We start from the raw sequence: 12,173 nt of genomic DNA on the forward strand, positions 1-12,173 counted from the left end.
CTCTGCTAATGGACACGAAGCATCCGACGCCGCCCCCGATCGGAAGCCGTATTCCTCCGCCGTTAAACGGCAGCGATTTGCAAGGCGGAGCATGGGTTCTGGGCACCCCGCTGATACCCCAACCACATCCGGTTAGCCGTAGCGCCGCCGCTTGGATCCCCGTCGATTACAATCCGATTTCTTCTTCCGCCGCCGATCATCCGAGCTACGGTATCTACTCCGCTGCATCTCATGCGGTCCCCGATAACCCTTATGTGCATGTCTATCCAGTCCTCGGATCCAGTGATAAGAGTAAGTTTTCAGACTAATTTCTAAAGAGTTTCTGGTTTGAGATTCGATTGAGTTGTTTAGGGTTTGTAGGTTTTAGATAATATGGATGAGGATTGAGGGGATGAGAGTTGAGAGACTTGGAGAACTTAATCTATTGATCCCAGCGAATTCGTTAATTATAATCACAGGGAGAGCTGGGTTGAAATCGTCTGGATTGGATTGGTTGAATTCCGGACTTAGTTAACTCTTAAGGCGTATTTAAGTTAGATTTAACTTAAATTCATCTAAACCCCATAAATGGGTTGGATAAATTTGCCCTTAAGTTAAATCCAATTTTTGATTGTTCCCTTAATTAAATCCGGATTCACTAAATCCACTTATTAGTTGAATTTAACGATTTAGCAGGAAAAAAATATTTCAAATAGATTTATGTCGAACACCTCAAATGAATTTTGCTGCATTTAATCTTAACCGGTATAAATCCTATTTAAAGTTAAATCTTCCTTGTTGCCAACTTAGATTGTAAGGTGATTGCTCAGAAAGATTAGGTGTAATATATTGAATATTTTTATGGGATGTTTGGCAATCGATTTAGTAAATCCTCTAATTCGGATTTATGGCGAAGGAGAGGAGATTAAGAGGAAATTGGATTTACTAAATACAAGATTTAAAAGTTGTGATTTTATGTTTGGCAAGGTTTAAGTTAAATCCACTTAACTCTCTTACTAGACAACCCCTTAGAGGGTTGTTTCTTCGTAAATTTAAATGGATTCTAACATAATTTAGGATGAAACTTGCCAAACATGTAACAAGGGACTTTTAAAAGTTGCCTCCCTTAATTTGGGCTCTTGTAGGTATTTGATAGAACTTGTCTTAAAACAAGGTATGCAATCGTTTGGATGAATAGATTCACAAATTAGTTAAATTAAGTAAAAACCAAAATATAAAATTAAAAACTTTAGTTGACCAAATTTTTACTCAAATTGATATAAATCTTAACTTGATTTAATCAATTCAATTTTTGACAAATTGGGATTTAACTTAGGACTTAAAATTATTAAAAATCAAGGTTATACTTTAAAAATTGAAAATTTGTGTCTCTTTCTTATCTTCTCACAATCTCTTCAAAATAAACATGTTATGCGCACAATTAGTGTTTTTCCAAATAAATTAAATTTCATAATCCAAAAATCATTAAGGCTTTGTTTGAGAACACGCTAAACTTCCGTTCAGTTGCACGAAACGCCGTGATTAGAGAAATTTTATTTGGTGCAGGAGCGTTTTCATAACGTATTTGAAAGCTGCATCACAAGAATGATAAGTTTTTGTCGTTGTTGGACTCTTGCGTTCGGCGGACGTGACTTAAATCAGATTTGTTGAACGGGAATGCTTCTTCAAATTAAGCTTAAGTTTATTTTTTTTATTATTTGGTTTATCAAAGGTCAAAACAAATCGAAAAACTGAAAACTAATTATTGAAAATTTTTAAGCCAAAAATCAAATTATTGTTTCAGAACCGAGCCATCAATCAAAACAGTTCGGTTTGATTCAATATTTTATTTAGACCAAACAATGCACATCCCTGGCTCAAAATTAGGAATCACGAAAATCAAGTTTTAGCTGAGTTATTTTCTTAACTTGAGCTCTAGATGTTATTTAAGAAACTACAACCAAACTTGCAGTCCATAGTTTTCCTTCACAGCTCTTATGTAATAACATAATTTTCTTACTGTAGTTCTTGGTCTTTCCTTCCACAGGGCCAACAGATACAATTTTCAAAGTTCTTGACCGTTGTGGAAAGAAGTTGGAAGAGAAAACCAGAAAGACAGTGAATCTTGCTTGCAATGTTTGGCAACACCGTATGTATCACTTCCTCTTATAAATTAAATTTTGATCATTTCAAAGATGTCTTTTGCCTTGCGATTTAGATATAAATAGTTTAATGAATCTAATTAAATCATATGTAATTTGGAACCATTAATTTTGCTAGAAAATTGTTGATGGAGCACAGTAATTTTCATTCATCTTCTTCAAAATTTAAGTTATACAATCGAATAATTCTCAACTAAACTCCAAGTTATGTAAATGATATTTACCTTAATGAAACATATTACATTTTGCTAAAGTTTCAATCAAATGAGATCTCACACTAGAATGTCAAAAGAGTATTTATTTGATTTTAAAGTATATCTCTCCTATTGCTTGTAGTTTTAAACTATTTCAAATAGGGGATTTCTGTCATTTTGTCACAATGGCCCATCATTAAGTTTTAACAGCTGCTCTTCATATAGATCCATCTGTTCTCTAGGACTTTGGTTTTCTGCATGGCTTAAAAGCCATAAAAAAACAAAACCTCTCCAAATTCATCATAAAATTTTAAATTCACTGCAAATTTCCAGAAAAAAAAATATATTTCCTGCAACATTTCGTCCTATTATGAATGAACTAAACTACAAAGTGAGGTATATAAATAAAATTTTCTCATTTTCAATTTTTCTTTTCATTATATAGTTAAAATAGGGCCCAGCATGACGGATGCAGCCATGGCTGGGCTTGCTCATGGAACAAAGGTGTTTGCAGAAGGGGGAAACGAGAAAATATTTCAGCAGACTTTTGGTGTTTATGCTGGGGAACAACTTCGAAAAGCATTTGCTTGTTATCTTTCCACCTCTACAGGTCCGGTAATTGGGACATTATACCTTTCTTCGCTAAGGCTGGCGTTTTGCAGCGACAACCCTCTTTGCAACTACACACCCTCAGGTCAACAGCAGTGGATATACTACAAGGTGCGGCTGTATTTATATAATTCGTAATATCTGCTGGCCATTTACATTTGTGTATTTACATATCTAAAACCTAAACTTTAAGTTTTTACCTTTAAACCAACTAAATATTTCATATCACTAAATAATATCACATTTATACCAACCAAAACTTTTTAAAGTGAAATATACCTTTTCATGCATGTGTAAGGTGGCAGATATATGTAAATGTTAGAGATGTTAATACATAAGAATTGAGTGGCATGCATGCAAAATTCGACACAGCGAAATCATGAGCAAGTTTTGAAAGGAATTACTATAAGAAGCCGAAACGATGATGTACAATATAGCTGAAATTTGATTATATTCATATTTTTGCCCCTAAATTTACAAGGCATGCAATTTGCAGGTGGTGGTACAATTAGACCAGCTGAATGGAGTTAATCCTTCTTTCAACACTAAAAACCCTACAGAGAAATACATCCAAATTGTCACCTCAGACAACCATGAATTTTGGTTTATGGGTTTTGTGTCTTATGACAAAGCTCTCCAGCATCTGAGAGATGCCTCACAGCTCGCACATAAGAAATACAATAATCAGATATAGCTGCTTTCACTCTGTATTTCTGTACAAAATTCATATAAATGTTTAACTTGCTACAATGAACATTACATAAATCACAATGGAAATATATTATATTGTATATGTTTTGGAAAATTTTACCCTAGTTATTGCGTAGAAGAGGATTTCCTGATTATAGACTTACAATAGTATGCTGGGCTGTAGAACAACATGCTGTGCACACATCAAAAGAATTCAAAACTACGTAAATAAAGAGAGAAGGTAAGGCAAATGAATTACTTGGATACCGGGCTTAGGGGTGTAAAAGAGTATATCGAGTGAAGTCGAGCTCGATCCACCCTCAGCTGAACTTGAGCTTGATTAATTAATCAAGTTTAAGCTCCAGCTCAAACTTAATTCTATGAGTTTGAGCTGACTCATGAGCCGACCGATTTGAGTCAGAGCTAGCTTGAGCTTGGTTTGTTTGCTCATTGAGCTCGGCTTATGAGCCACTTAGCGAGTAGAGCCCGGGTTGGCTCACGATTGGCTCACGAGTAGGCTTTTTGACTCAGTTACACCCCTCATTGGGCCTGGTTACTTACCTTAATCTGCGTCCTGTTGTAGGTGTAGGTGATATGGACGAGCTCATCGATGGTCTGGATCACAGCAGGGTAAGAGAACTCCATCCCTTCAGTTTCTTCTAGTGTTAAAATATCATACCAGTTATCACCATCATCCTCAGAGCAAGCAACTCTGAGCTCTGCCCTAGATATGGTGTTGTAAGCTAGTATCAGGCGACCATCTCTCAATTTTACTCCATCAATCCCTGGTGTATATAGAATCTTCCATGTTATACATTTCAAACATTGAAAAAACATGAATTTTTGTTTAATGGTAGTTTCCGAAAAAGGCGATGATGACCTTATAATTATGATTCAACAAAATGATTGAGATAAAAAACCTGAATTTGGATTTGGAAGTTGAGTGGGTTCTGCCAAGCTCCAATTAAAACCCCCATCAACTGATTCAGACATATAAACTTTGGAGATATTTTCAAAGGACCTGAGCAGCACTCTTAAATCACCACTTGCAGTCTGGTATGGCACAGGTTGAATAACTCCTAGGGTTTCATTTTCAATGTATATAGGTCCATATTTCTTCCATGAATGACCCTTATCGGCTGTAATCTGCAAAACAATGGAGGGGACTGAAATTGCTGGTGAATACTTGTTGGAATAATGGTTAATGCATGTTATGAAGTGCACAGTACCTCCATCCAAGCTCCCCAAGAGTTCCAGCTCTCTACAGAGGATCCGCAGAGCAGTTGGCCATCCTCGAGCAAGATAGGCTGTTTGATGAAAGAGGTGAGTTAGCTGGAATTATTCAACTTCCTATAATTCTATTCTTTAAAGAGTAAAAGCAATAAAGAAAAATGTTAGTACATAAAAATGCAAATTTAGTCACCAAACTTTTTAAATAGGGGGCTAAAGTATTCATTCCTGGGGATTATTTCAACACATATTAAAAGAGTCGGAGGCTAATTTGATGTTTTTATAGACTCTGAGATTAAAATAATCCCATGTAAATAATCAAGAGGCTATCTTGGCTCTTGGCACTTAAATCAAGAGGAATATATTGTAAGTTTAATTATTTGGTTGACTACACTATAAGTGTAATATATTATTTTTATGTATGGTTTGAAATAAAATTAATTCGATGTAAATCACAACGGAGATGAGTGGTGGCCGGTGGTCGGTGGCCAGTGGCTCGTGGGAAAGGGTGGTTGTGGTTTGAGGCAGCGGCAATCGGTTGACAACAACTTTGGCGATGGCTTCGGGGCTGTGAATACAAACATCCTTGTTTTTTATTCTACACACCTTGTTCTTCGATGGGCCAATAATTCCAGGAGGAAGTTGTTGTCTTTCTGACCAAGTAATCCCATCATCAAGAGATCGCTTCATGCTTCCACTCCATCTACAATTTCAGCCTATGGTGAGAGATATAGAAACAAGAGAATAGAAGCTTGGAAGTTAGAGGATTTACATGCATGTATATATAAACTAAATTCTTACATGCATGTATATATAAACTGAATTCTTATGCATTTATATATCTAATATTTAAATCTTTATATTTATTTATATTACATCCTAATATCTAATTACATCCTAATATCTAAATGACAAAAAAAAAAATTTGAAGATTTACATACATACCACTCAATTCTTATGCATGTACAATACCTAACACCAAAACTACAATTTTTACATTTAAGTCACATCATCTATGCATTAAAAGATGCATTTCACTATTTAAAAGTTAAAATAGTGGTTTTTTTGAAGTGATATGAATGATTTGGATGTCAAAAATGTATGAAGCAAAGCTTAGATGTTGGATATTTACATACATAAAAATTGAATGGTATGTAATGTAAATACCCCTAAAGGTATCACTAAAAGTCACTCATCTAATGTGAGATACATATTCTCTAATGGCATTTAGACACGAATATGTTCTAAAAATAAAAGGGTATTTACAGACACCACACAATTCCTATGTATTTACATATCTAATACCTAAACTTTGATACTTATAGAACATTTTGGTGTATAAACTATACATGGGTAAAGTGTCCTATATATAAAAATTGTAGTTTAAGACCTCAGTGTTATGCATGTAAATATTTAAAAAAAAGAAATTAGACATGCAAAATATATAAAAATAACTAAATGATATGTATATAAAGTTAAATAAAAAAGGGGGGAAGGTGTAAATAATGCTAACTTCTGAACTTCCTGGCCAATCTTGTAAAACAATAGCAGCTCACGAGAAGGAAGCTGAAACAACACTGGATTCCACAAAGGTACCTCTGGTTCTTCATCTGCAACTGAAGGGGGATACCAGCAACCATCCTGAGTACATATTTCCAATTTATGCCTCGTGGAAGGCTATTTACGTAATTTTTTTTTCAAATGTTTCAAATTATATAAAAAAATTTGAAAATTAAGCATGCTTGCGCTTTGTGGAGGAAGGAAAGTACTCACGCTGTAGTTTTGCAGCCAAATCTTAACATCTGGAGCTCCTTCTGCGCTTCCCCCAAAGTAAGCCACCAGCAATCTGTCCCGTTCGATCTAAACAGAAGACCGATCAAATTAATATTAGTTATTAAATAAATAGTAATATTGATTTTAATTAATTTATCTTTAATTAATTATTATTAATTATTGAACTCGATTTATTAATTTTTTTTAATTCATGAACTTGTACTAAGAAGTTTTCTTACCAATTATAACTGACATAAGCTAATATCTTATCTAATATACAATCAATAATTTAAAAAGCTATTCAATAATACTCGAGAAGATCCAGAAGAGGAGTTCGAGCGAGACTTGCAAATTTTTTAGGTTAAATCCTTTCAATTCCCAAGTTTACTCACCCTAAAAAGATCGAAAGCTCCGTTGGATTTAAGAATTTGATTTATTCTCTCTTGCAGAATTTATATTAAATCCAACCACCAAACAGCCCTACGAGATGAATTCAATCGAGCAAGAACTACTAACCTCGACGATCGTCGAGGCATGGCAACTGTTAAAAGGAGCAGAGCCTTCCTGAAAGGTGAATTCCTCTTTCACCAACTGCCAGCCACCGCCGCCATTGACGACTCTTCCGCTCCGTTCTCTCCTGGAAGGAGCCCGATTCCTTCAATTTGATCTGTCAGTTGAAAGGTATTCGAGAAACACAGTTCGGCGGATGCGATCGATGATGATCTAGTTGTTACCTGCTAGTGCGATGAAGAAGGTGGCGGTGGAAGAGCTTGGGATGGAGGTCGGAGAAGTTATACAGGAAGAGGGAGAGAATCCCTAGAACGACGGCCAGCCCCAATGCTTTCTCTAGGGCTTTGCTCGCTGCGGCGCAGCTCATTTTTGCCTCCTTAGGGAGCTGATAGATTAGATCATATCGAAGTTATGGTGGTGGTTGCTGGAGCAATTATATATCACCGAATAACAAAACTTATTTTATTTGTACAAGTAATATCTTCTTATCTCTATTATTATTATTATTATTATGATTATTATATATATATATGTTAAAATTCATTACAAAAATGAGTTCGTATGTTTTTAAAAATTTAAACCTGATGGTGTGAGTGATAGACGGGAGTTTGAACGTACTATTTATTAATTTTAATTATTACGATTAATTAATTTTTATTTGATTCTAACATGTCATATTTGAAATCCGTCCGTCCTTTTAATTATAGCACAAAAAACTCTAAAAAAATGGTTTAATAGCTTGGTCTGGTTTGATCTGACTTGAATTGGACCGATTTTGGTACAGTTGGCCCTATCTCTTCGAGTTGGTCGATTTAACTGTAAGTTATGAATGATTTGTATGCACTAAAACTGTCGACACGAATCTCAAAGCAATCGAACGACCTGGGATGGTGGTCGGATGATCGAGACATCAGGCTAGAGGACCATGATCCGAGCCGACCGTTCAACGGCCAATCGCTCGGTCAAAATCAACCGACATATGATAAGGGATTTAATTGGCGGACCACACTTACGATCCCGACTTCCTAAAATCCTTACAAGGGCACCCGATCGCAACTAGTCGGCCAACCGATTTTTGCTTCGGCAGACGCGATCTTCACTGAAACACGCCAGCTGACTGATTACCACCATTGTAATAAAAATTCAGTATGGAATCAGCATATTTATCACATTAAGGGTAATTTTCTGTAATTACTTTGTTGTGTACTTTCGCGATTACTTTTTTTTTTGTGTTTTTTTCGATATTTTGTTCTGAATTTCTTGAATACGATGTGATTTTAATTGAAAATCAATCAAAACCGACAATATTTCCATCCCAACAACTTTAGAACATATTAAAGCTTATATGCCACTGTTTAATTATGCAATGCATTGTTATTCTAATTTAATGATATAATGACATTTTTATATTATTACTATATAACAAATAGTCCCTTTTATTATTCATATTATATGTTATCTGTCTTTTCCTTTGTACATTGATAAATACAAGCCTTTTCCTGAGCTTGATTGTCAAATTACTTTCTATTCTGACGATAAAATTAAATTTGTATACTATCATCATATTATAAATTGTCTCTTTTATCATTCATATTGTATGTCATAAGTCATATTGTTTATATTTTAAAAAGTATAAGTCATTTTCTGAGCTTGAATGTCAAACTTATCATTTGTAAAGCTTTATTTTAATATATTCTACCAAATTATTGAATAAAATAAATATTGTAGAAATTGAACTTTCCACATTATTTATCTCATTTTTTATTTTTGGTATTTCTTATTATCTTAGTATGATTCTGGGTAGGGTGTGAGTCAAGCTGACATGCGTGCCGGCTTAAACTTGGCTCGATAAGTGGCTCGTGAATTGAGCTCGATGAGCTAACAAGCCAAGCTCAAGCTAGCCCTGACTCGACTCTCTTTTAAAAAAATATTAATCTAAAATATACTCAAAACATATTAAATTTGATGATTTGATCTTTAAATTATTTAAAGAATAATATTTTATATTTTATATTAAGTGATTTCTTATTATGTATCTCTCAATTACTCATTTTATTTATTCATTTTATTATAACACTAGCTTAAATTGATATTAGTTTCTCTCTTTTATACTAAACAAGTCGGCTCGTGAGTTGGCTCGAACTCGCTGACTTAAGCTTGAACTCGAGCTCGAACTAAATAAAAGTAATCAATCTTAAATAAACAAATTAATCAGTACTAATGTTCATGCTAATGAAGTAGAGATTGATCGAGTTTTCAAGTAATTTTTGGAGAGTTTTATTTTTAATAAGATACTTAAATTGATTAAATTTGCTGCTTAGTTTCACAACATTGAGAAATGGCTTCAAGCTTTAAAATATCACAAAGTCTTTAAAGTGGATTTAATAGCATTTAAGTTTCTAATTAACAACTTTGAATCTAGTGTAATAATTCAATGGGTAAAGTTTTAATCCTATTCTTTGAGCTTAATGGAATATTAAGTTAAACTATCTACTTATCATGCTATTAATAACTGTTATAAAAGGAGAGTGACTTTTATTTACCTAGTATATTCTTTTCTACTTTTAAGGATGTTAAAAGAGTAGTATAATATTCAATATCATCATCTATGGCCAAATAAATGATTTTTTAGGGGTGTACAAGTTATCTTGCTCATGTAATAGATACTAACAAACTTAACGCTAATTTAAATTATATTCATAATTCAAAATTTATAACTATGTTTCGTTAAAATTTATCTAGTTTATAATTTAATTCAGAGATCAAATCCAACACAAGTCTAATCTTAGGTATGAATAAAATTTTGAAGGCACCATCTGTTATGACAATTTTTCATCTTTAAGAGTTCAAGATTCAACTAAAAGAATTGTTTAATAAGAGATTCATTAAGCCTAATGATTCAACTTATGGAGCATCATTAATTTTTTTCACAAAGAACAAAGAATTATGAAAGCATGAAATTATGCATCAATTAATAAAAGTAAAATGAGGATATCAAGAAGAAGAAATATCCTTTGCCTTGTAAAAATAAAATCAATTGTAAGTGTTTTTAAATATTTTTTTTTAGAAAATTAGCTTTCAATTTGATGACTATGAGTTGATAAACCAAATAATAATGTGTAAATTCAATATAATCATTATTAATTTTTTTTTGTCATTAAGGTTAACAAATTCCACTACTATCTTTATGAATCTTATGTAAAAATTTACCAAATCTCATTAAGATTACTTTGATATTATATCTATTAATGATATCTCTTACTTTAATATTGAAAAAGAGCGCAACCAAAATGTTAAAGCAACATAGAAATTTTTTTAGAGAATAAGTTTTATATGGAAATTCTATAGTTATAAGCTTTGGCCTTAAAATATAATTTATTAATAACACATTATCAATGAGTAGTTGGCTATTAGAGGAACTTTTTAAATTTTTTATATTATTATTACTTCTTTGAAGGATTGCCCTAAAAGTCCATTAAACTTGTACAGTTTGACTCCACAGACCAATTTTTTAGAAGATTAAAAGTATTAAGTGCTAGCTCCAATTCTTATTGCTCTTACATGAACAGATGGGCATTGATATTACACATCAGACTCTGAATTGTATTTTAATGCAACAAGATAAATTGGTAACTTATGCCTTTAGGCAACCTAAGGTGCATGAGAAGAACTATCTATATTATGAGTTGGAGATTATCATAAATATTTTTACATTAAATACTTTAAGATATTATTTTTATAATGTTTATTAGAGGAAAAATACCACTTTTGATATGAATGATATCTATTGTGCTTATTGTATGTTCCTTAACTATTTACAAGATTATCAAATATACTTCTCATCTTTAATTTATATCATACACTATCATAATTCTATTTTCATATTCATAATGAAATAACCTGTGATTTAGATACAATTATCATGTATAATTGTTGCATAAATTTTTAATGATCCTTATGGTAGCAATATTCATTCTAAAGCATATTACTACTATAGTTAAATACAATAAAATTTTTCATGCAAAACATATTTCTATTGTAATTTATGCTTTAATAATTTTAAGTGATTTCTTGAGCTATAAAGCCAAACTTTCCTTGATTGATGGACATTACAAGAGTAGATTTCAACCACAATTATTTTTATTTGTACTTGAATTTATATCGTAGTTTTTTACTTGAACCTTTTTTGAGTTTTAAGTGGTTGTTTCCAATGTAGTTTTTCTTTTTTTCATCTCCTTTTCATTAGTTTTTGTTATTTTTTTATTAAATTATTATTATAGATGCTTTTAAAGTAATAAAACATTAATTACTTTTTTACTCTTATGATACTATAGTTATGCATACAATTATATAGAAATGATATTTTCAATAAAGAGAAATTTTGTTTAATCTTGACTCTTGAGACTCACCTCATAAGTGAAAATTAATCCCTTTGATGCATCAAAATGTACCACCTGTCTGACCTAGGGTTTGACAATGATTATATCTTCTTCTTCTTCTTTTGTAATGGAAGGGGAGATTGATTATATACAAAAATGAGAAAGAAGAGAATACTGAAGCAAGCATAGCTTGTAATATATTGTATAGTTTCTCTACTTTCATGTAGTTTGTAAAAAGTTATATTGTTTAAGATCGTTGTAAATCCCTATTTTGCCTCATTTGCCCCTATAAAGTAGAACTATAAATCAAATAAAATTCTCCCTCAAGCCTTCTTGAAGTACTATTTGATTTGTTCACTGTCATGGTCCATTTTGATTGTCTCTAAAGCTTCTTTAATACCACTTCTAGTGAACTTCTTCTCTAAGTGTCTTGTATGTGTGTGTGTGTGTGTGTGTGTGTGTGTGTGTGTGTGTGGTTGAAACGACCACATTAGAGCATTTCACATGGTGCTTCACCATTTATGACTTTAGGATAAAAAACCTAAAGTATGATTGGAAGATGTGTTTTATCACAGTTTAAGATCATTATTTCTTCTAATTATGCATAATTTAATTACTATTCATCATGTAATAAAAAAATAAAAAAA

General features: G+C 32.4%; 2 protein-coding genes across 4 annotated transcripts; one reads left to right on the forward strand and one right to left on the reverse strand.

The window, feature by feature from the left end:
• The first annotated feature begins 2 nt into the window (after positions 1-2).
• On the forward strand, positions 3-3,669 carry LOC110030876 (GEM-like protein 2). Its single transcript, XM_020733834.1, has 4 exons — positions 3-291; positions 2,027-2,128; positions 2,781-3,055; positions 3,441-3,669. Exons 1-4 carry the CDS (start codon positions 9-11, stop codon positions 3,636-3,638), a joined length of 858 nt encoding a protein of 285 aa, XP_020589493.1. The 5' UTR covers positions 3-8; the 3' UTR covers positions 3,639-3,669.
• On the reverse strand, positions 3,578-7,579 carry LOC110030875. Of its 3 annotated transcripts, XM_020733832.1 has the most exons (10): positions 7,372-7,579; positions 7,154-7,292; positions 6,638-6,724; positions 6,378-6,505; positions 5,471-5,567; positions 4,864-4,941; positions 4,555-4,780; positions 4,196-4,419; positions 3,756-3,827; positions 3,578-3,657 (listed from the first exon to the last, which is right to left on the reverse strand). In XM_020733832.1, exons 1-9 carry the CDS (start codon positions 7,512-7,514, stop codon positions 3,795-3,797), a joined length of 1,155 nt encoding a protein of 384 aa, XP_020589491.1. In that variant the 5' UTR covers positions 7,515-7,579; the 3' UTR covers positions 3,578-3,657; positions 3,756-3,794. The 3 variants fall into 3 exon arrangements, with proteins under 3 accessions (XP_020589491.1, XP_020589492.1, XP_020589490.1); XM_020733833.1 differs by lacking the exon at positions 3,578-3,657 and having other exon boundaries at positions 3,755-3,827; positions 7,154-7,274; XM_020733831.1 differs by lacking the exon at positions 3,578-3,657 and having other exon boundaries at positions 3,755-3,827.
• Positions 7,580-12,173: the final 4,594 nt, after the last annotated feature.

The sequence above is a fragment of the Phalaenopsis equestris genome, unplaced genomic scaffold (genome assembly GCF_001263595.1).
Source record: "Phalaenopsis equestris unplaced genomic scaffold, ASM126359v1 Scaffold000761, whole genome shotgun sequence".
NCBI lineage: Eukaryota > Viridiplantae > Streptophyta > Magnoliopsida > Asparagales > Orchidaceae > Phalaenopsis > Phalaenopsis equestris.